General features: G+C 41.8%; 2 protein-coding genes across 7 annotated transcripts in view; one reads left to right on the forward strand and one right to left on the reverse strand.

Moving 5' to 3' along the window:
- The window catches only part of LOC115447509 (dual specificity protein phosphatase Mpk3), a 34,400-nt gene extending 21,251 nt beyond the window's left edge, over positions 1-13,149 (forward strand). Inside the window, exons 3-6 of one of the 2 annotated variants that reach the window (XM_037443114.1) lie at positions 8,022-8,202; positions 8,737-8,875; positions 9,818-10,053; positions 10,395-13,149. In XM_037443114.1, coding sequence (XP_037299011.1) covers positions 8,022-8,202; positions 8,737-8,875; positions 9,818-10,053; positions 10,395-10,703 — 865 coding nt within the window. In that variant the 3' untranslated portion in view covers positions 10,704-13,149. The remainder of the gene's footprint in view (positions 1-8,021; positions 8,203-8,736; positions 8,876-9,817; positions 10,054-10,394) is intronic. The other variant, XM_030174610.2, reaches the window with a different exon arrangement.
- Positions 13,150-14,452: 1,303 nt separating this feature from the next.
- The window catches only part of LOC115447529 (afadin), a 74,194-nt gene continuing 63,707 nt past the window's right edge, over positions 14,453-24,939 (reverse strand). For 3 of the 5 annotated variants that reach the window (XM_037443110.1, XM_037443111.1, XM_037443108.1), the window contains 15 exons: positions 22,090-22,252; positions 21,497-21,646; positions 21,036-21,135; positions 20,539-20,689; positions 19,903-20,179; positions 19,464-19,533; positions 19,032-19,128; positions 18,704-18,863; positions 18,312-18,432; positions 17,970-18,179; positions 17,610-17,836; positions 17,282-17,450; positions 16,987-17,105; positions 16,476-16,611; positions 14,453-16,281 (listed from right to left, as the gene is read on the reverse strand). In XM_037443110.1, coding sequence (XP_037299007.1) covers positions 16,237-16,281; positions 16,476-16,611; positions 16,987-17,105; positions 17,282-17,450; positions 17,610-17,836; positions 17,970-18,179; positions 18,312-18,432; positions 18,704-18,863; positions 19,032-19,128; positions 19,464-19,533; positions 19,903-20,179; positions 20,539-20,689; positions 21,036-21,135; positions 21,497-21,646; positions 22,090-22,252 — 2,195 coding nt within the window. In that variant the 3' untranslated portion in view covers positions 14,453-16,236. Of the gene's footprint in view, positions 16,282-16,475; positions 16,612-16,986; positions 17,106-17,281; positions 17,451-17,609; positions 17,837-17,969; positions 18,180-18,311; positions 18,433-18,703; positions 18,864-19,031; positions 19,129-19,463; positions 19,534-19,902; positions 20,180-20,538; positions 20,690-21,035; positions 21,136-21,496; positions 21,647-22,089; positions 22,253-22,695; positions 24,427-24,729; positions 24,841-24,939 lie in introns of all 5 variants that reach the window. The other 2 variants (XM_037443112.1, XM_037443109.1) reach the window with 2 other exon arrangements.

The raw sequence follows: 24,939 nt of genomic DNA on the forward strand, positions 1-24,939 counted from the left end.
TTTAACATAAATGTAGAATACCTAATTGTTAATTTAGTTTCCCGGGGTTGTTATTTTTATCAAAATAGAGTTAAGGATCGTGTCAAATTGGTTTCTCGGTACAATCTAGCAACGCTAAGCTGTAGCAGTGTGTGTTGCCGAATTTTTTAGTATTAGTTCTGACTGCCTTAACCGCACTTCATAGTCTGAATCAGATGTCAATGAGTTAAATAAATTCGGATTAGCTTTGATCGTGTCTAATCTACACACTGGATACTTTTTGAAGTAATCTGTATCCATATGGAATTGTAACACAAAAGGAACTTCATCTCCTTTATTTCAACAACCCATTTTCCTCGTGCTGCCACTAGCGGCGAGTATCGACATAATCGGGAAACCTTGAAGCGTAGTTTTGCATAACAAGCGGATTGTGATAATACTCATGCTCGTCGTCCGGTAAACAGTGCGATTGTCTTGCATGATAAGTGATAACCTGCAATACACATTATGCAATGTTTATATTAGAACGCGGTTGGGTCACGCGAGCTGGGTTACAATGGTCGCTATCGAGATTCGCGACTGACGTCAGCGTGACGTCACAGGTCGTAAGGCCGACATGATTATGGTGTGACGACTCCGCCGGTGACGCTGTCTGAATTCTCGTAGACGGCAGGACGAGCACAAGTTATTATTATGGCAAAAATGTTTCGGTAGACATGTGTTCCCTAGAATTAATTAGGTAACGTCTTGTTTGATTAATTACACCGGAAAGACTTTCGTAATCTACGTGGAACTTAGTAATGAATACCAAACATGACGAGGGCGGCAGATACATTACGATGTACGGTGCATATTTCCATATTATAGCAAGCGTCAAGAGAAAGTAGATTCAAGGTTTATGTGAACAATTAAACATATGTCAATTTAGTTCAATGTCAGATAATTTTACAAGCATACATTAAAAAGAAATTTCTTTTTTTACAAATGCTACATGTGTTTCGATATAATTAAAATTGCCCAATATCCCATGAACGTCGCGTCTGCAATTTTTGTCAAGCTGAAATAGAATACTTATCTTGTGTTAGTTGTTGATATGGGTGCGCCAGTTTGGTTCAGTCCTGTCAGAACGCAAGCTGGTGTACTGACCTGTGGTAATGCTTGCGCCGTCTGAATCATGAACGCCAGGGTATATAGCGCCACTATATAGCTTCGGATTTGTTTTAGAGATGGTAAAATTGTGTCGACTACCGAGGGGTAATCATCTCTCGTCAATCGACATTTTATTGAACTCCACTACACTTACCATCGGGTGCAGTGGGGTCATATTACTGTGAACGTCTAAAAAAAGGTAGAACAACATCTTTGGAATGATGTAGATTTCACTGCTTTGGCGTGACAATGATTTGTCAAGGTAACAAGCGTGCTAGATGATCTCAAATCAGCCCCGGATTTAAGGGGGGCTAGCCGGGGCCCATACCCCGGGCGGCAAATTCAAACTTGGCAGACGAATACATAACTCATCATTAACGCAACTTTGACTACTGAGATATCCAGTACATTCCATACTAAAATTATAACCCGCTGGATGCGAAATAATGATGATGATAACAAAAGTAAAAATATAGTTGTGTGTGGGCGGCATTTTACAAACTTTGCCCCGCCTCGAAAAAAATCAAGATCGGGGGCTGTCTCAAATATAGGCATAGTCCAGTAGATAGCACTGGCGTCAGTCTGCATTGAGATAGAATATTCCAAGGAGATATAAGAGTCTGAACCATCAACTACAAGCTTACCTCATGCTAATTGTTAATTCGCTTGAAATCGTATGGTGAATTGACGATTTATTAATTACATGACTGATAACGTTATCCGAGTATGTACGTCATTTGAATCCGTGTTTGATTCATGTATGGAATTAAATTAATGCGGAAAGCGAGCGGTTTTGATAAATTTAGTCACTGATAAAACATATCTCTTTTTTATGAATGTCATGAAGGATAAAGAAAATTGTCATTTCATGTCTACATAATAATAACGATGATTAATTATGTTACAAATTAAATAAAAGCGTACCATGTAACGTAATTTGTGTACAGAATCAAAGCCCTTATGTAAATATAAGTTGTTTTTACAATATGACTAGTGAGCTGTAGTGTAACGACATGGTTTTAACCGGTTTAAAGTAAACTAGGCTTAGATAGATGCTTGGAAATGATTAAAACCTGTATTTTCGTAAGAAAGCGAATGTCCTTCCGATATGAGGTATGACGTGTTATGTTAACAGTTTTTTGTTACTCACTGGATTCACATCCAGTTCTAAACTACAAGAGAAAAGGAACACGTCGAGCGATCGCTAGGTCAAGTCCATGACAATATACATTATTCTACTGTCTAGACCACTTAACAATTCGACCTCAGAGTGGCCGTTTTACGTTAGGGACGAAACCGGGTAGTATAGGTGAGAGATGTGACTACTGCAATCGTTGCACGGAGTCATAAAGCAGCAAGTCCTGAATTGCCTCTAACGCTAATGGCAGCATGAGGCCAACCATCCAACTCTCCATCCCGGGAATTGGTTAGAACCGACGCGACGCGAAACCGGTTGCCTTCTAAATAGTGGAATTACTCTTTTCTACACCGGTTACAATACATAATCATTATTTTAGTCAGTAATTTTATTTATTTTATATTGTCTAACAGGAAGTCTCATGCGTTATATGGTTACCAGTTTTTGTTCGCGGTTCCGTCCATGTGAAAAAGTTTTTCCAGGATAAAAGTCCTGCTTTATATTTTCCTGGGAGAAAATGGAGCCTATTTTTTAATTTGAACTGCTAGCATACATCGTTGAAAACTGCATATAATTACATTCAGTAGTTTTTGCGTAAAACGCGTACAAACATACAGACAAAACATCTAAAAAAATATTTTAGCTTTTGTTGCTCTAAGAACGACCCTCGATATTACTTTTACTTCAATATCTATAATGTACAGGAGATCGGCCTGTTACAATTTTATTATATGTATAGACAAATGCTGGTTTTACAGTGAGATTCTCGAGGTCATAGGTCCTGGTATGGGATCATCAGGTAATGAAGATGGTGACGTCACCCGCCGCCAGCGTGACGTCACCATGCTGGCGTTCATTCACCAAACTATATCCGTCGGTCACGGCCAGTATGCCACTTGAAACTTTTACTTGTGCCGATGTCGTTTACACATAGATCTGGTTATAGTGGCAAAACAAATAGAATGCTTGTTTCAATAGTGAGTGACTATTTATTTATCTATCTATAATATAATTATAAAAATAAATGAGCCACGTTAATCAAAGGAAAATGCCTAAATCTCTCCCAGTCTTTTAAGTGAGTGTATAGCATTGTTAACTTATTTATTATTTACGAAATATTTTTAGAAATTATTTCAATTCATTGGATAGAAACCCTTTGAAGTGTGAGACATTTGTTTGGGGTATACTCCTTTACCAAAAGGAACGTTAGTTTTATTACTATAAGAAGTATAGCCCGTCGCGCTTTCATTTTACTCAAGTGTAATCTATTATGCGATGTTTCATTTCAAACATTCAATTTTCTATTAAAATTAACCTATTTGGAGTATAAATCCACGCTCTTTAATTATGTACTAAATGGTTAAAGACTCCGCTGCTACGTTATATTTTGCTAGTGGGATCAGTTTAATATTAATGTGGCTTAATTCCCCAGACAGACAATATTATTTGCGTAGCTGATTTGTTTTGCAGTACTACTCACGGCAAAATGTACAAATTGCGTTCGGAACTGGTAATGTAAATAAGGACTATTATATACAGAGTGTGATATTACAATAGCCGGTCGTATACCTGCTGCCTACGCTTATTAACATTTATGTACTGGTCCGATCGGTTCACAATTACGTTCATTGAATAAATGTTGCGCTCCTTTACTACGAATGTATTACTGAGTCATACGGATATGTCGTTACCATTATCTTTTCTACCATCGATGATGATTCGGCAGTAATTATTTTATTACCTAATTAAAATACCTCAGTGAATACATCAATACTTTAGGGATAAGTTCACAGTATTGTAACGCACGAGGTATTTGTCATTGTTTTTTAACTGACAACGTTATTACTTGTATTAGAAACGACCGGTCCCCTTTGTCCGGATGACTCGGCGTCGGCTCGTTAAAACTCCTGCCAGGATGGGAACGAGCGAGTCGGGCATTAAAAAACAGTCCCTTGCAGGCGGTCATTGGCAGCGAGTGGGTCGAGCCGCATTCCTGTGCGCCGGCGCACGCACTCGCACGCCCACACGCGCCGCTCGCCGCTCACCGCCACCGAGCGCTCTGAGAGCATCCGACTCAAGGAGTCGCTGCTCGACGCTTCGCCGATGCCCGATACTCCTATATATTGGACTCGTTCATTAATAACACGGTCGGCTGTGTCGCGACTTCCGGCGCTCGCACCCGTTGTGCTCATTCAAATAAGAATGGTATTCGCGCCCCGGTAGCCGCACCACCGTACCGCCGTCCCGCCGCCCTAGCGTACACAATGCAATACCAGCAACGTGTGCGCATTCAAATGAACCACTCGATTATTGTGTTACGATTGAGTCACATTTTCCATCGCGAACTGTTCGTTACGCGGCTGTTCGGTGTCGACTGTCGAGCCTAAGCTTGCGAAACGTCGAGGTCTGATTTCCCGCATATAGGCAAATCCCAGTAAACAATGTCGTTGCCATTATCAGATGTGTCAGAATGGCGAGTAGCGTGGGTGAGCTCCCCTGAATGGACGCGTCGGATGGTCGTCGCCCACGCGTGGCACTAGCGCGGCCCACGCCGGCCGCGCCGCCACCTACTACGGGCCTAATGTGACAGTACTCGGAAGGCCTGCCGTTTGCCGCCTGCGTGCTCGCTGCTTACCGCTCACCGCCGCCCACCCCTTGTCAATTGCAACTAATTATCTTAATGACCACTCACGCGGCGCTGATCCCATTTATTTCGAAAGACTTGTTCGCTGGAATTTTCCATTGATACAATGTCCTAAAAGCCTAGACCTATGCGCTAACATATTAGGGAATAGAAATAAAACCCTTTTTGGTTACAAAAACATGTAATTTTCTGATTTGATTTATAATAGTTTGATATCAATATGTCCATGGCAGATTACTATAAAAAGACGTCGTCCTTGAAGACCTTAACAAAGGTATGATAAGATTGAGTAAACGAATAAGCTAGGAATCGATAGTGAGTTTAGGAGAACGCGATCAAGTTCGCAAGAGCCCGACGACACTTTGTGACCGAGAGATACCGGCTTGTTTGTTTTATGTTTTTTAAACGGCAAACTGAATGGTGGCGCGTGTGCTGAGGGGGCAACTTTGGGAAAGTGTAGCGTGGGAAGAGACGCGTCGAGGCCACAGGAGTCGGCCGAGGGGATGAGGCACACGGCCAGGGGCGGGAGGGGGAGGGTTGAGTAAGGACGACGCGGCGCGTGGGCGGCCATTGAGCCGCGGGGGCAGGTGAATGGTGCGCCCGCCGCCACGGCTCTCCTACCCCATTGAGCGCGCTCCGGCGGGCGCGGATCGATCGCCGCCTCCGCACGCGCCCTCAACAACGCTGCCAACATAACGCGCGCCCTTTATCGTGAGATTTTATTTATAAATCACGATTTGCGAAGGTGGATTTCTTATTACAAGTAATTAAATACCACGAACCGTTTAAGTTGTCAAAATTTAAGACATTTGCAATTCTTCAATCTTTCATTATACACAAAGAACTATGACCCTTCTATATAGCCTTCTGTACGTACATTAAAATTTATTCATTAATACTTATTAACACATTGTATTCGCACTGCGATTATAGTGCGAGTGTACACTGTACAGTAGTACTCGCTGTCAGAATAAATGCAAGGGTTGCGTGTTTGCGTCGAGTACATATTTCTTTATCATGTGGCGCGTTATTCACTACTGACGGGCGCGAAGACAGATGACGGTTCTATGATTAATAATTATTGAGTAATCAGCACGCACACCGCAGTCGCACTCTGTAAATAAATCGGGATCGGAAATTATACTCACTCGCGTAGTAATCAGTCGAAACTTCATTTCCATAGAACGACTTGTCACTACGCAAGTTTATCTTTATAACTTATATTTTCCAGTTGTTATAGTATCTTGTAGAATTGAATTCAACATATTTTCGGCAGAGACTATTGTGTTCGTTCGTCTACAATGAAACCGGTGTAAACGTATGGTGGAGGTTGTTTCACCAATTTTATCCTCGTGAAAAAAACCCTCCTTACATCTGGTTTGTGCCCTTGACCAATCCTAGGCCAGCATATCGACTCCCAAATCAAGTTGTCTTTGGGAATCCTGTGTAGATCTGCATTGCTCCATTAGGTTTTCGTGGTCGCTTCATATAATAAATTAAATATCAAGGTCAAACAACTTCACCCCTTTGCTTAAATGAAGCTAAACTTCCGTCATACATTAATACGGAGTGACGTCAGCTATTTTAGGTATGCTTTGATGCTAATAAACAAAAGATTGGAGAAAACAGGCATGATTATGAATGCCCCTTACACGCAAACTGTAGAGTTTATAGTTTACTTATGCTTTCAATATGGCTTTGTCAAGTTAGTTTAATTATTACCGAAAAACAACAATCGTTATGAAACAAATCAGAAAACCTCTAAGGAACCTAAAGTGCGCCAATTGGACTGACTGTTCGTCACTTGAAGTATATGATGTCTTTGTTCGAGTTATGAAATGATCTTTGCTTGTTTTTTTAGTATTCTGTATCTATTTTCTTTGTATCATAAATTCATTAATGCATTAAATAGGGATTTTGTTTTTTAATTATTTAACACTTTTGGACTGTGGATTTAAACTTAATTTTCAATAAAATTTTCCGCTACATTATTTTCTTTTTTCTTTTTTAAGTATTTCTTAGTTCAAAAGGTACCCTAATAGGATCATTTTGGTGTTCGTCTGTCTGTGTATAAAGACTCTTTTTCTCAGAAGCTCGTGGTGGTATCAAGTTAAATATTATATCAGATAAGTACCATCTACGATTTCATTCAGCTATAAAAAAAACACTTAAGTCAATGCGATAAAAACACATGGCTGTTTGTTAGATATTTTAGCATGTTTTGCGATTTCACAAGGGAATAAAAACCTTGACCAAGAATCATGAAATTTGGCAAGAAGCCAATCAAGAATTTTAGAACACGTTAAGGAAAACATCTGAAAACCGTAAATATGTACTTAATAACTAAATAAGCGAATTTAGTGTTACAAACTTAATAATTGAGTTTCCTGCAATAACCGTGTCTAGGAATCGAAAGGTAAAGTTAAGTTTACCAAGTTTGAACTCTATAATTAGACACCTTCAAGTTTGTAGAGAATCCTTGGTGCGCAAGTCCAATGCGTACTTGTCCGGTCTTTCTTTCTTCTGCTATTTATTTTTGCTGGCAGTGGACACTTTATGCGCGTAACGACAGACAAGATATTGTAAGCGGCGGATGTGAGGCAATTTGCGCGAGGTGTTTTGTGGACGGCTCACAAAAGTTCCTAACAACTACTTGTACTTGTGGGCTGTGGCGCGTGATAATGCGTCGCGTCGTAGACGGGATGTGTCCGAGACAGCTTGCTTACAACTTGAGTGTTATGCCCAACGGGATTATTCCGACTCTAATGGACTAAAACCAGACGTTGTGTTTATTTGTATCAAAAATATTTATATAGACAAAGGATTATGATATGTGCGTCCAATTGCATATGATTAAAATAAGACTACGGACTCTAGTAATAGGTTCAATGATCATGTTGCCTTTGTCTATACCTAAATCGATCTTTGGAACCGGGCAATCGCCCGGGACTTCACGCGGGCAGTACAAAACAAACTATGCCTTTAGAATGAAACTTTTGTCCCCCGAAAAGAGCACAGTGGAAAAAACGTTCTATGTAATAATGTCGCCGATCCTAAATTAGAACAAAGGAGTATGAAGGTTGTCTAATGATGTATTGTGTTTAATTTCAGGTCTCTACGCATATCAGGGTCAGGGTGCGAGGAGGCGCTATCGTCAGGCTCGTCGTCGGAGTGCGAGGAGGTGCACGGGCACGTGCCGCAGGAGTTTCCCATCGAGATCCTACCCAATCTGTACCTCGGCAACTCCACCAACAGTGAGGACTGCGACGCGCTCGCCAGACATAACATTAAGGTACGACCTGCTGGTTACTTCTTGTTAATTCCTTTTTATCAAAGTCAATTAGAGAACCGGATAATGACATCAGTAGTAAGCAAGTCAACGTTTTTTTTTGCCTTACCGGAAATTTCAGAGGAAAATTAAAAACGCGCATGATTTATATGGAAAATATTCATGTTTATCCAAAGCACAATAATTATTATTTTTATACCAGGAATATAATGAGTAATACCTAAGTACAAAGTGCTTTGAATTAATAGGGTTTTCATTATTTCTATAGTATGAATCCCTCGTTGCCTACATTCATTAAATTGTTTATAGCTTATTAATGTATATTTATGCTGGGGTATTCCACAGGCAAATGATATTTATTTGCGTGCAAGCTCTTGAAATACTATAAATCATGACAATACATTATGACGTTTAAGTATAATTCTAAACAAATTTACCTGTTTTGCAAATATTTGGTCCAATTTCGGAATCAAAATCCTACGTTGGTCATAGGTAGTAGTTTCTAATAAGTTAAATATTGTTATTAATGATGTACAGTACGTGTTAAACGTGACGCCGGACCTTCCCAACACGTTTGAGGCGGAGGGCTGCGGCATCAACTACCTGAAGATCCCCATCGCCGACCACTGGAGCCAGAACCTCGCCGTGCACTTCCCGCAGGCCATACGGTTTATCGGTGAGCAACATCACATGTTCATAAATAAATGTGTCTTATGACTAAGAGTAGGGAAAACTGTAGAACCGAAAATAATATGTCATTACATTAAAAGACTACTAATTATTGTTTTAAAAGTTATCGTTTGTTAATTCAGTTTTTGTTTCTAATTGTTTCAAAGCTTTAAAAATTGCACAACGTATTATCAAAGTCATCGACCAATATCATAACATGAAGGTACCAATTATCAATTTTGCTGTATGAGTACTATGTCTAATGACACTACTATAACTAAATGTAGGCTAACATAGGTTGTGCTTCCGCCTTAATGAATCCACTCACGAGTGATGGTCCGTATGACGACTGTGTGAGTGGTGACATCATTGTTATTAACTGTATCAAGGAGAGTAGTGACGCTCCCGGCAGCGTGCGGTCGACATACGTCGGTTATTAGTCACTGTTCCCTCGGTTGGATGTGGACGGCGCGATATGAGTTAATGTGACGTGGCCAACAGCCAGGGTGTTATAGTATTTACACGACCTCGTCCCTTAACCGATGATGACTAAAAATAATGGCATGTCTCAACGTCAAGCTTTGTTACTTTGTATGTGGTTGGGATATGTATTACGATTGTACGGTTTTGTTACGTACTTTGCTGCTCACATGTAACTGAAACAAATAAAATATAATGAGATATCGGATTATATGCATTGCATGGCATAGGCAAATGCATAAAAAGATTTTTGTAGAGTTATTTTAGTACTGAGTTTAGCGCGTTCAAACAAACTCTTCAGCTTTATATAATAGTATAGATAGATTCTTGAATAGAAACAAAGTATTTATAAATATAAGGTCTTATTTAAAGTTTCAACAAGCAAATGGCAGTAGTTTATAACTCGACAATTTCACATTTAGTATTTGATTTAATTGTTTATTAAAACAAACGTGACTGTTGTTGACAGAGGAGGCTATGTCGGCGCGGTGCGGCGTGCTGGTGCACTGCGTGGCGGGCGTGTCGCGCTCCGTCACCGTCACGCTCGCCTACCTCATGCAGCGGCACCGGCTGTGTCTGCGCGACGCCTTCGAGCTCGTGCGCAGCCGCAAGACCGACATCGCGCCCAACTTCCACTTCATGCGCCAGCTGCACTCCTTCGAGCAAGACCTCGGCCTGCACGAGCACAGCGCCAGCCTGAGTAAGGTCTGCACTTCTACCACCTCCCCCGCCTGACCCCGACACCGACGCCAAACCGCGCCCCGCTAACACGATGCTATAACATCTACTCGCCTATTTTCCAATGCTTTTGCAATACACACACTTATTGCGACTGCAGTTCTCATTCTGAGAAAGTAAATTTTACATTTTACTACGTGTCAGAAATGTATAAATCTCGTTAAACTATTCACACTGCTTCTATGACTGCTGCATTTGCCTTTTTAGACATGAAAAGTTTTGTCACTGTGTGATGAATATTATTTGGTAGACGCATTGATAGATGAATGGATAGTGTTTATTTGAAGATGAAGTATTCGGTGGCGCAGGTGCTGGAGGAGCTGGGCGTGCGTGAGCTGCAGGCGCCGGACTCGGGCGTGCCGAGCGCGGGCGGCGCGTGCGGCGCGGGCGCGGGGCGGGCGCGCGCGGCGGCAGGGGGCGCGCGCGGCGCCGTGCGGCTGCGCGCCGCCCGCGCCCGCCGGCGTGTCGCCCGACTCGGGCATCGAGTTCGACCGCTGGAGCGCGGCGCGCGACACGCCGCAATGACAGTTCTTCACGCCGCCGCACGCGCCGCAGCACCACCACCAGCCGCCGCCCGCCTGAGCGGCCGGACCCCGCCCGCTAACACCACCACATAGTTATTTTTCAATTTACATTAGCGGCTCCGAATGTATACTCTTGTCAGCTATGTTTAGAATTTTCGAGTGGCCGCGTCGGAACAAGTACAAATTACGTATGTTTTGTGTACTCCCCGGTTGTTGTGTTGCGGCGGGTCGGCGGCGGCGCCGGTGACTCGCCTCGATGATGCGCCGGTTCGACGTCCCGATGTGTGAGTCGTCTGAGAGCACGTTTGGTAAAGAAGTATAATATAGTCGTCAACGCACGCTGCGAACGTCTTTTACACACTTGAAAGTATAGGATTTTTAGTGGTGCACTTACATGTTATCAATCAACTGTTTAGTGCCACAAATTGCATGATTATATATATATATTTATTAGCTGTAAGTAAAAATTATTAGAATGTATGATACATAATATTATTATGTACTTTACACTTTGTTAAGTCGAATTTTCTAAGTTTGATATGTTTGTGTTGTGTTAGGGCACGGTTACAAGATTGTAAATGCATTCCCGAATATATCTTCCATTAAGCTATGCATTTTGTGTCCATTAGAAGTTATTTAAAGACTTATTGTGGAAATGTTTTATTATTATTTAGTCTGACGTCACTCAAACGTTTCGCATGTATTTGTGTTGCCCGCGAATGTTTTCCTCCGTGAGGATCTCGTGTCGCTAGACAACTCTAATTTTTTTTGTGACCCAGATAATTATTGCGAACACATCATTTAAATGTGCAGTATTTTTTGCCAGAGTCGGACATAACGTTGTTATACGGTACGACAAGTTTTTAACTGAAATATATTTTTTCATAGATGATTCTATTGATATGGGGCTTCGGATAACTCTTCCATTGTTGTTGATATATGATATTGTATTTGTATGAGTGCGCGCGAGTGTGCGTGTGATATGTAGTTAATTTTAATACATCACACATAAATATATTTACAATTTGTAATATAAGATACACTGACCACTGACACAATTATATTATTCATTGTTGAACGATATTCACATTGATACTTTATTTTTACAACTAAAACGTAATGTATGTAGAATAAAAAGTTTTTATACATTGAGAAAATGCTGGTTTATTTTTTTATTGAACTTGGTGATTTGTCACACATTAGAAACAGCCGCGCGAGTGTGCGTGCGTGATGTAGTGGTCAGTATCTATTTGTACGTGATTTATTAATAGGAAGTAGGTTCTACTGCAAAGGTTCGTTTAAAGGAGTTTTGATGCGACTATTTTTGTATGAACTATAGTACATTGTAACTAGATACATAGAACTGGGACATGTGGAGTACTATGTACTGTGCGTTGCATTGTTTATCACAAACCCCGGCTCGCAGACGAGCCAAGCCAAGTCGTTACGAGATATGTTATGTACTGTAAATTTCCATTGGCATTTATTTACCAGCTAAATGTTTATTTACTAAGTGAACTCACTATGTTTTCTGTATAGTTTAATGACAATGAATTTTAACAATTTTAGTACATGCCGTCTCACTGAACAAACATCACCTATATTATGTTCCCGTGATGTATGACCGTGAGTTGTAATTAGTATTGTATGTAAAATAATTTAATAAGTATAATATGCCAACTGACTTGTCGCCAGTGATATCGCTAAGTCCCAGTCCCCACTAATGTTTTATAGGAACTGTTGTACTGTTCAGTGAGCCGGTACAAATGAGTAGCAAGCTTTAAAATTAAGTACGTTAATTATGAATAACGAGTAGTGAATTGTTACAAATATAAATTTGTTATAGAATAAGATTAATTGACATTCACCTTCCTCGAATTGAATACGACTCATTTTACATGAACAAAATTGTTTTGTCGATTAGTTATTATTTGTGTTGTTGCGATCATCAGTACAGATGTGTGTACTTCGACTTCCGCATTAGTAGTTGGTACGAAAGCGGCGAAAAATATTCACACATGTTAATTTAACGCAAAGGTGTATATCCAAATTAACTATAGTAGAATAGGTATTTAGTACATTTGTATGCACTTTGTATGTCGTTGCCATGTATTTTTTATTATTGTTGTGTCAAAATATAATTAATTCCGCATGAGTCACAAATAAATTGAGGAACTCAATGCAGTAACATTCGACTATAGTTAAATTTGGTACAAATCGCTTCGGCGACTTGCATTTAGAATTTAAGTTGCACTGCTGACAGCAGTTCTGTATTCCAATGAATGTTTCTATGTAGTGCACAAAATAGCCAGGTGTTGTCGATTCCGAGTAGCCTGTCGCTTACACCGAACTGTGGTTTCCACACCATAAATTGTATATAATATTATGTAATGGTTCTGTTGTAACACAAAAAAGCATGTTAATTGACGAAGTTAATAAGTTTTAGATATGTTTTTAGTGCTTTTTCCTAAAGGTACCTAAAGCCAACATGGCGCACGTAATATTAACCTCGAAACAAATATAAACACTGTTAATTGAACATGACTTTTATTTCTTACACTCAAAGTAACAATACTGTAGTGTCTTGGTAACAATGATTGCTCGATTGTCAACTGTTAGTTTTTGCTAACTACAGACGTGTAGTATAGTTGGCCCATAACCCTTATTTAAGGGTGACATATTTTTCTGTAATCTTAGCGGAATTTCGTTTTACCTTGTGGTAGTAACTGGAAATTATGCACGATTCTCTACATAGGCAGATTTATTTGATAAAGCAATAAAATTGCTGTTTAGAAAATTTGAAACAAATTTGAATAAGGTCATACCAAACATTATTACACAATTTACGCTATTAAGCGTTGCTTGGAATTTTACCACATTGAGGACTTGATATCAGTGGGAACTTTGTTTTAAAGTGTATACAGTAATCCTTTCAAGATTGCCGATTATTTGAAGCCTAGATTTGTGATTAATGAGATTATTTGTGTTTATGGTATTTAAACCATGGATTGCAAACTTGGTTGATGTAACAACCGTGTTAGGGATTGAACGGAAAAGTTTTGCATGTTCTTAAGTTTGTCTTTTAGTTAGAGCAATAATATAAGATGCATTCTTTTAGTAGTTACCTATGAAATTTGTACAGAAGCTTTGGTGCGCGGGTCTAACTCGCATTTGTCCGATTTTTGTGATGCCGCTTGGATCTTTGCTTCGTTTGAGGGCATTTTTGAACTTGGGCCTTTGTTTACCGAGCTACGCTACTGCCTTTGCTAGTTACACCTGGGTTCTCTTGCCGGAAACGTCTGTGCTTGTGGTTTCAAATTTCTTTACTTTCTTTACTTCATTTTAAGGGACGTATAAGAAGGAAAAAGGACAAAGCTTGATTTACATTCACGAGCATTGATACATATTTGTTTTATGATTTATGACACAATTATACGCATCGAATCGATGGCTACGGTAGGTAGCTATTAAATGCTTTCAATTTCTTTATGATGCTAGATGTTACGCCACGGCGCAGCGTTATACTAACGTTGCTGTACAATAAAATCGAGTTGTACTTACATGTAAAAATGCGAAAGCTGAATACAGACAACTAGCCACATATATTTGATAGATGATATGAAAATCGGTACAGATAGACGCGTTTGACGCCTATATTTCCAACTTCTTTCTTATTTGTATTTAAATAATATCGCGGGTAAAAGGTACCGCGCATACGAACACCCCAGGTGCGCTGATATCCTGCAGTCGTGTAGATTTCTTTTTGGGTTGTGATAGTCATGCAATTACGCATGAGATCTTCATTTCGCAAATAAATATTGGCGGGAAATAAAATTAGCACGTGGATCGTTAATTTATTTATTTTCAAATAGATGAAATACAATAGTTAATATTAAAACACTATACCGATTTAACTTCTAAACTTTATAGACTGGAACCGTTTACTGTTCTAGTGTAGTTATTAATTATGTACATAAAAATAATTAATTCTCAATCTACAAATAAATCTCGATATCTCTTGCTAATTGACTATCGTTGGGTGAATACTGAGAATTTATGTAAATCAATTCTCAGGGACTAAGCTAATGTCACCTTTAAATAGGCCGCGCATACCTAGTTAATATTATGTAAACTCTTGATATAATCTTTAAATAAACATTTACATATACAAACAGGTGTACAAAAAATCTTAATCTAATATAAAGGTTTCGTTAACTACATTTATATACATTAAATTGGTGCTGTGAAATGTTAACCAAATGATCAAATAGTAGCAACCGATAAGCGCACAAAACTTTCTCGCGGTGGCGCCACACGCGCGGCCCATGCGCAGTTACTTCCCGCCGTGTAGCGTCGCCATTAGAATACAAGGAGTTGTCACCGACACTACCTTCATCTTCGACTGATTACCGATTCTGACTAATAAGCTATGTAGTGTAGCTGCCGTAGGGAAATGAGTTCCTAATATTCTCCTTAACGGGTACATTTTCTATAAAAGTACACGATTTTGGCACAAATATGTGCTTACAAAGTACATAAGTAACTTAGGTTATATATTTACAATAAAGGCTTCACAATGATTTATTGCTTTTTGTTGTTTGGGTCAGGTTTACAGTTTGCACGATATGTATAATGAGTATACAATATAATAGCCGTGTCACACACGGCGTACAACAATATAAGGCTCGAAAGGAATGCTTTATCGATAAAGAAAATAAAATATTCATATTCTTTGGAATGTAACGAAGATTTATAACTGACAAAAGAAAATGAGTAGTTTAGGACATATATTTTTGATATTTCGTAAAAATACTACTAAGGTACATACACAGAAGGCACCCACCGATTTATTTTTTATATTGGTCCTCCTTGAGAATAATCCTCTATCGTGATACAAAATATTAATTTATATAATTACTATATCATATTATACTGTAACGATGGCACGTTAAGTTTTAACACAAATTTACGTCCACAATTTAAATGTGGCACGAAATTCTCCACAGTTTCTCTGTATAATATTATAATAATATATTATAATTTTCAATTATAATTTTTGACATTTTACATACTGCTCCGAAAGCTTCATTGCACTAGCTGCTAAGGCGAAATGGTGTATACATCAATCAAAATTAATTTTCATAAAGATATCGTCGTCCGACTGTCTTAATTCCTACGATTCGTAAATTGGTGCTAGGTTTTGACAAAGATATTCAGTGGACCCAGAATTGTCAAAATATTTCGCCGCGCTCGACACTTAAGCAGGTCGTCCACCGCCAACTAAACTAAGTTAGTTTAGCTTAGCTAGCATAGTTGAGCCAGTTTTTTACACTTGTCGGTCCACCACAAACTATACCACATGTATAAAAAAACTGGCTCAACTATGCGAGCTAAGCTAAACTTAGTTTAGTTGGCGGTGGACGATCGGCTTTACACTTTACAGCTTAAAATATTCGTGTCAAATTATCTCTGATCTCTTGGCATATAACATGGAACGTACATACCGGGTATCAATGAACTAATTTAATACTGAAATATTAAATGTAACATTCAGTCACGATTGCCACATGATTATACAACAAATTTGCTAAAACTAATAAGTAGATAATGGATTATAATCTGCTCCTCAGTGGACCGCATCAATGTCTCGCTGCGCGCGTGATATTTTTACCTGAAAAAGGACGTCTGTTGAGAATAAATAACAATGTTTTTGAAAATTATATATAGGTATGTAGCTATTATTTAAATACGGCATTCTAAGTCACAATAGTTACAGGAAACGTAATTTTGCGCGGTGTCATGTAACGTACGCGGGATAGTGATTGTGTGTGCCGTATGCAGCGTATATACAGAGTGCGTGGTTACCTTGTCCTTGGGCGTGGTGGCCTCGCCGGACTCGAGCGCGAACATCTTCATCTTCTCCTTGAAGGAGAGCTGCTCGGGCACGGGCGCGGCGCTGGCGCGTGCGCGCTGCTCCGCCAGGCGGCGCGTGCGCGGGTCCCTGTCGACATCACACGTTACACACTTGTGGCTGTACAAACACTCCGAACTCTCTGTTATTCTAGCCATGTTCCAAAACTCCTCTTCAATTAATGCGTCTGCTCCCAATATTCAGATCTAATGGTCTTTTATCGTTATCGGTTATTAATTGTTACCGGAATGACTTTCCATTGTAACATGAAGGTCAAATCCGCAAGACTGTACTAACATACCGAATGATATGTTACAGTAAATCCGGTTTTCAATCGCAACATATGGCTATTAAAAGCTAGTTTTTATATTTCCTATGAAGAGTATAACTGATACAATAGCAGTTAGCCTTTTGAAATAGTATTTCTTAGGTTATGTTTGATGGAAGTGCGTACGATTGTTTTACCTGTAAACCTCTTGCGCGCCGATGACTCCGGGCGTGTGTGTCACTGGTCCCGACGGCGACACGGGTGTCGTCGGCGACACCGGGCTCGCCAGCATATTCTCCGCTTCCTCTATGAAACGCTGTAATAGCATAAATAATGTTAATTTATATTGAACATGTCATACAGCAGACATTAAGCTCTACAGATTATTTAAATATAAAAAAACATAACAGATATTGAAATCTAGTAGAATTCCGCTGTGACCAGTTTTGATATTATTGTGAAAAGGCCTGTGATAACATGAATACTAGTTACATCAGGATCCTCTCTGGGCGGAGTGTCGTGAAGTGGCGGCGGGGAAGAGGTAGGCGGTGCGGGGGGAGCGGGCGGTGCCGGCGGCGACGGCTGCGGCTGCGGTGGAGCGGCACTCTGCGCGCGCTCGTGGAACGACACGCGCTTATCGCGGGTCGTGTTCACTGGGGATCTGGAAAGAAAGTAATTAGCATTATTACAGTTTTAGTTTCGTTGAAAACAATCTGTGTTTACTACGTTACCAATGATCGATGGTAGTATTTTGGGCTTAAAGTTTAAGAGATCAGCTGTTTCTTTCAGTGAAGCATAGATGGTTTGTGCAGTTACTAACTGTGGTGGCGGCGCAGCGTCGATGGGTGTGCGGTCGGGGCGCGGAGGCGACAGCGCGCGCGCTCGCTCTGCCATCACCGCGAACGAGGAGCCGCGCGCGGGCGGCGCCGGCGCACCCGACGCGCCCGCGCCCGCCACAGCCACGTTACTGCTGCTGGCGGCTGAATTCATGCTGAGGCCGGACATGGCTGTACTCATTTCTGACATGCGGCTACTCTCTTCATATGTCTGCGTCACCATTTTAATAGTTTTCATTATAACAATAATAGTTAAATGGAATTACTTAGTAAGGAAGGTACATGCAACATAGTGGTTATTTTTTTTATTTGTAACCTATAATAACAATAGGTAGGAATATTACCGTTTCATGAACATATCCGTTGGTAATTTCTGAGCGCGTGTTAGTCTTGAGTATTGATTTGGGTGGGTGCGGCGAGGAGACGGGCGCGAGCGGAGTGTGTGCGGGGGCAGGGGCGGGCGCGGGGGCGGAGGGAGCGCGCTCGGTTTCACTGCGCGGCGACGGCGAGCGACGCTCTTCTTCTATACCGTCCTCTGCGGCACCGCCTTCCTCCTACACATTTACATTCAGTGAAATCTCTATATACAGAAAAATTGCGTGGCGTACAACTTTATAATATTATGCGTTTTTGTCTAATCGTTTTTTTATATAGGATATATTGGTTATGTAGAGCGACTATGGTACCTGGTCGTGCATGGTAGCGCGCAGCTCGAACTCGCGCTCGAGCTGCAGTGAGCGCAGCTGCTGGCTCTGCATGGCGGTACGCGCGCCCCCCAGTGACACCAGGTGCGCGATCGTCGCGTCCCTGCAACGCATTCATGTGTCTTGCTGAGATCAGGTGATAATATTTACGCAGAAAAATATCACTTAATCCAACGCGTGCATAGGCATGGTCTTTCAAAGTGATCTAAATACTTAAATCCTTCTTTAAATTCCAGCTTCGGTGTTACATTCTTGAATGTACTTTGTATCGTCATGGTGATTTCGAATACCTCTAGCGTTATAAGTTATAATGATTTTTTACCATAGTGACTCACATGCTAATTTATATCCTAAACGAAAATGTATCGTCTTACCTTCTAAGCCGTGCAGCTGCTCGCATGGCCTCCACTTGCCGCTCGCGCTCTTCGCGCTGCCAGGGGTTGTGCGCGGGCGCAGGCCGGGTTGCGGCGCCTGGCCCGCCCGCAAGGTACACCGACACCGCCGGGGGCTCCAGTGCGCTCGCCACGTACCGCTCTATACACGCAAACAAAATTAAACACACCATTTCTGAACATCAGGCTTAAGCTGCACCTTGTTATGGCTTACCGCATCACAATTATTTCAAGAAATGTTCCGTATTATCACATATTCGGTTTAGTCATAATCCGAATAATCTTAAAGGAAACTTTTGAAGGTATTTACCGTCATCCGGCTGTACGGAGCTGGTCGACTGCGGCGGAGATGAGGCAAGCGTCTGATGTATTTGCTCCTCCATTTCCATGTCCGTTCGCCGGATAGTCTGTAAGTAAATAGTGTTACACCCACTAGCGCTCGCCGATAAGTTTTATTTTATACTAGAGAGTTCCCGACCGTTTCATATCTTTAGAGAATCTTACACAAACATGTATGGTACATGCGGCCGGGTATAAAAGGAACGCGCGCGGCCCCTGCGAGTCAGTCTTGTTTGAGACATGATAATTACTAGTGACTTTATACGGCGTTAGACCGCCCTAATATCAGTTTCGAAGTTTCTACTTCGCCCGATTTTGAGCATTCGCTTTCAGGCAGATTAATTACCGCCTCACCTATATGTACAAAGATTATTAGGGTTTTGGTGTAGGTATCAATACTTGCCTGCGGTTTGGGAGCGACGGGCGGTTGAGATCTTTGAGGCGATGGCGGGCCTGGTGGGTGCCATTCGTACCTACGACAAAATATATTTTACATAAAGATTTTAACTTATTAGGGTGCACATAGACAGTTATTTCGAAATACAATTAAACCTATTTTAAAAAAAAGATTACAGCTTATACAGTTAATTTAGGATTATACAAAGGTGGACATCGTTTTGAAAACTCCCTGTGATTTGTCAATTCGTTTTTATGTTAGCTGTGTCCGAAGTAACAAGGTCGAGTGTAATAATTAATTATGAAATTTTTCACCAATCCGTTCTGGAGCTGAACTGAATACAGCAGGATTTTGTCTTAATCTTAATAAATGTTACAAAGTATCGATTAAAATTTATTATCGTATTTATGTTTGTAAGATTCTTTGGGTGATAAAACAGCAGTACCTTGGTGGTTGTATGTGCTGGTATATCTGTTGATGCGAATGCGGAGGCGCGTGCGGTGAACCCGCCGGCTGCAACTGTTGCTGTAACTGTTGGTGCTGTTGCAACTGTTGCTGCTGTTGTTGCAACTGCTGCTGTTGTTGTTGCAACTGTTGATGTTGTTGTTGCAACTGCTGGTGTTGTTGTTGATGTTGGTGTTGCTGCATTTGCTGGTGCTGGTGCGGCTGGTGTTGATATTGTGATGTCTGCGGTCCTTGCGATTGCGGTTGCGGTTGTTGTCCTGTTGGCATTCATATTTTAGTTATTATTAATAACTAGCTTTTGTACATCTTTGAGCGCCCTCTGCATCGCGAAATTTTTATACTCTTACTGCACGCCGCGCGTTGATGAATCGCTTCGTTTAAAATGCACATACAAATGAAACAGAATATAATACTTAATGTATCTACTATAACGTCCTTGAACAACATTTTGAGTAATAAGGTATAATCTAGTGTAAATAGTACTAATATAAGATGTTTTTGTTACATAGATATGTTGTCCGAGCTCAATACTGGTAAGACGAAAGCAAGGTAATTGCCCGACATTCACTTAGTCAACCTCCAACCACTGTCGCGGCTAGTCGGCTTACTAACTTACCGTATGCGTGGTGGTTGTACTGCGGGTGGTGGTGCGGCAGCAGCGCGGGCGGGCGGTGCGGCTGGTGCGGCGCGTGTCGGCGCGCCGCCTCCTCCGACATCTCCGCCAGCTTGGCGGCGCGCGCGCTCATCGCACTCGACTGCGCCGTCTGCTGCACCGGGCGTCATTATGTTCATTACACGTATCAAATAAGGTAAGGCGTTTACTAAAACGTCAAGTATTACTGTTCACGTGCACACACACATACAGATATACTTTTTACCCCTGAAGTTATAGACGAAGATGCAACTGGTGTTCTTTCTGTTTGCAATGTGTATTCCATTTTATAATAAGATCGCGGGAAAAGCCTATCGCCATACCGAACATAAATTTTCATCCGGGACTTGGGATGATATAGGGCAGAAGAACTCTATATTTTCAGAGCGTCAGCCGCACAGTGCACGCGATATAACTACGTGACAAGTATAATTACTGTGTAAAGTATAATTAACAATTACCTGGTGTGAGGGAGAATCCGGAGTTTGCTCCTGTGTGGCGGCAGAGAAGTGCGCCGACTGGGGCCGGTTGCTACCCGTCGAGCTGCGTAGAGATGACCATCTGGAATGTACGCACGTTTTTAAACAATGGAATAATTCGGCAAATGTAGTTTGTGAAAACTGCATAATGCAATTCCCTTCTGTATAAAGTAACAGATTATACACATTACACACCCATCAACATGCTGGACCCAATATTAGGATAGGAATTTTAATTTTTTGTCGTAATTTCGTAGAACAACTTTTTTCTGGTTAATACACAATTTTAAATAAACAACTGCAGGACAGACTGTCATTAATTTTACGGTGATACGTATTAATTCTGCTCCTTTTGTTTCACAGTCTGCAAATAGCTTGGAGCAATGTATGTGCTATTTTACAAGAGGAAGACAACAGCTACGTATTAGCATAAGCAGTGTTACCTATCCTGTAGCGCGTGATGCTGCGAGTGCACGGTGGAGAGGTTCTGGTAGAAGCCGTCGTGGTGCGCCGGCGTGGACAGGTTGTGGCTGCTCCGCGACTTGCTGGGCCAAGCGCTCGGAGAGCCCGCCGCGCCGGGACTCATCGACGTGCTGACACACACATACAACCGATCACCTACCAGTACTAGCGTACATGGACCTAACTCAATATTGATATACATGACCGTTATTGTTATATTTTTAAAATAAATAATATTTAATAACAAGCATTGGTATTTCAATCATTAGTTTCCTGTGCTCTTAAAAGTTTGGCTATTACCAAGATATTTTAAAATGGAAATCTTCTAAAGCTGCAAGGAAAATCTAGTGACAGATAGTCGTTTCATTTACAGTATCGGTTGTTAGGAATCGTATCCGTATCGTATCGTAATTGTATAATTATATTAATAAGACGCAAAGGTATCCAAATTATGAAAAAGCTATTAAAATACTTCTTTTATTTTTAACATACTAGTCATTTTAAGGTTTAAGAAAATAATTTGAACAATTTTCACATAGGTAGATAAGTTCGTGCAATGATTGTCGGTACATACGTGTGCGGCATGGTGACCGGCGGCGAGGCGGCGTGGTGCAGCGCGGGCGTGCTCTTGCTCGGCTTCACGGGCTCGGCCGCCAGCCGCGCCGGCAGGTCGCGCTCCGACGCGCGCCGCACCGCGCCCCCGCCCGCGACCCCACCCGCGACCCCACCCGTGCCCGCTGTCGATACAAAACATAAATATATCACGAGCCACTGCTATAACAACTAGATTCATATTAATTCCGCTTTAAACCTGAAAAGCATAAGCGTGCTCCTGTAACATACATCTAAAAAAATAATTATAATGTAGCAAAAACAAAAATGTCAGCATTGTGTCCTTGCAAATAAAATATAACAACCTTATACTTCAACATAACTGTGCGGAATTCGACGGAATTCGAGAAACGAAAGAAAAAGAATACAAGTAATAAACGCATGCTGTAACAAAAAAAAATATGACGAGAAATGATACGAATGGACGCTCGAAAAAAAATAGTGGGACGGCTAGAACACACCTATTATCATGCTTGTAGTGGAGCCTTACAAGGTGTGAGGGCAGTCGAGCTGGAGACGGCGGGGCTCGGCGCGGAGCTGAGCGCGGGGCTGGTCGCGAGGCTGCGGCGCGCGGGCCGCACGTCCGGCCAGCTCAGCGCCAGCGCGCCGCCGCACTCCGCCGCCGCAACACACACGTCGCCCGACGACGATGCGCGTGTCGCCTGTCGCGGCGCCTCTGATGGGGAGTCATCTTTATTCAATTTGTATATACTCTCGCTTCGGCCCAAAGATTCTTTGCTCCTTTTTATTTGATCCGAATTCACACTGGATTGATTTGATTTTAGTCTTATATTATCAAGTGTGATCTTCCTCGGTTTTTTATCGACGATTTCGTTAAAAATGTATCCGTTGAGTGCGCCCTCAGTCTGTTCCTCGGCCGGCAAATTGGGTAGCTCAAACTCATTACCTTGCGCCAGAGTGTCCTCGCTGCCCCGCGAACCATATCTGGACCAGTCTTCTAACTGGATGAGTATGCTTTTTACTTCGTCATCGGACATTTTTGCACCTTTCGATTCGGTTGTTTCAGTTTTTTCCGTCTCATATTGTATGTCTGCTAAACTGACACTCATTGGGATCGAGTCAATAATTTTACTAGCTTTCTTACCGCACGTGCTGAGATTAGGACTAGATTGACAATTTCGTTTGTAAACTTTGACACTATACGTGAGATTGATAGCATTGAAGTGTTTAGTTAAAGCTTTCACTTTCCCGAATGCCGGTCTAAATTCATCCGGTGATTTCCAAGATTTTCTGTCGGCACTGTCCAATATCTTTTTTGCACCTATTTCCACTGGCGTTTGAACGACAGCTTTAGTTTCGGGTTTGTCATCGGTCGTGTCGTCGAAAGACTGAGATGTCGAGTATGTGGACGGAATCTCTGTATCCTCGGATTTGCTTGAATAAGATTTAGACATCGTAAATAATGACCTTCGGAGACGGCACTGAACGTCTTCTATTTTTTTACTTTCTCGGGCGATATCTAATTTGACGTCAAGTCTGGGTCCTACAAGTAATGTGGATGATGGTTTCGGTTCCGAATCCAAAGGGGATGAAAGAGTTTGGCAGATCGCATCGGCAGTTTCCGGCTTCTTGTCATCCGGCTTGTCAAGTGATAGAGACGGCAATATTCTCCTAATTTTAGGCGTGCCGATGTTTTCAGGGATTCCGTCATTTTCAAATATGACCGGTTCGGAATTGGGCTCGTCGATGAATGGTATCGGCTGCGTCTCTGGCTGCGGCGTGCGGCAGCACTCGCACGCGCTGACGCATTCGTCGACGGCGGTACAGCGGCGGCGGAATGCGTCGCCGTCCTTGGCGCGCATGTTGAACAGGTCGAGCGTGAGCCTGGTGTCGATGGGCCTCATCTGCGGCGGCAGGCCCGCGTCGCTGTCGCCGCTGTCGGCGCGCTCGCCGCTGTACTCGTAGTGCGCGGGCGGTGTGGGCGGCGTGGGCGGTGCGGGCGGAGTGGGCACACATGGCATAAGGTTCTCCGTCGACGCATGCGTGTCCTCCGCGGTCGTGTCGCTGCTGGGATGCTTCTCGTCAAAGTCTTCACACGTGAACGTAAACACCGGTATAGGTCGCGGCGGTTGACCGGTCTTCAACTCGATCGGACAACCCGGCGTGTCGGGCGATAAATCTTCTCGTAATTGATCGTTTTCTCTGTCTAAAGTTATTATTAGTCTGGGAATGGAGCCATGGTACTGCGGCGTGAAGTCCTCGCTGTCATCCGTACTGGACTCAGTGGACTCGTCCCTCAAAAGTTGACATCGATAATTACAAGGACGACGACCATATCCTGCAACGCGAAGTACCCATTTAAATGCTTAACCGCTATTCATATGCTAATCGGCTAATCTCATTATTATAAACTGAAAAGCTAGAACAAAATATTACTGAAGACTAATCTTGTAGTAGAAGAAAACAATAGAACCAAATCGAACGAAAAAGTTACCAGGAAAAAAAAAACGAGATTTTAAAACGAAAGAAATAAACAAATCACAACACCAGTATAACCCGTATCGATTATAATTAAGAAGACACGTGACGTCGACACGTTTGGGATGTAAAGGTGTTCTGTATAAACAAAATAGAGGTTTGCCTGCAGTGGCGAGCTCCGTGAGCGGCGAGGTGGGCTTGAGCAGCGCGGGGTGCGGGTTGATGAACGTGCCCGAGTTGCGGCGCGCGCGGTCCTCGAACTGCACCTCCTCGTCTGACGCCACATCCGCGTATGCCAAACAGTTACACTCAAACATATTGTAAACTAACTTATCTAAGTTTTTATTATATGACACAAAAAATATTGAAATTT

Source organism: Manduca sexta, chromosome 26, assembly GCF_014839805.1.
Source record: "Manduca sexta isolate Smith_Timp_Sample1 chromosome 26, JHU_Msex_v1.0, whole genome shotgun sequence".
Taxonomy (NCBI): Eukaryota; Metazoa; Arthropoda; class Insecta; order Lepidoptera; family Sphingidae; genus Manduca; species Manduca sexta.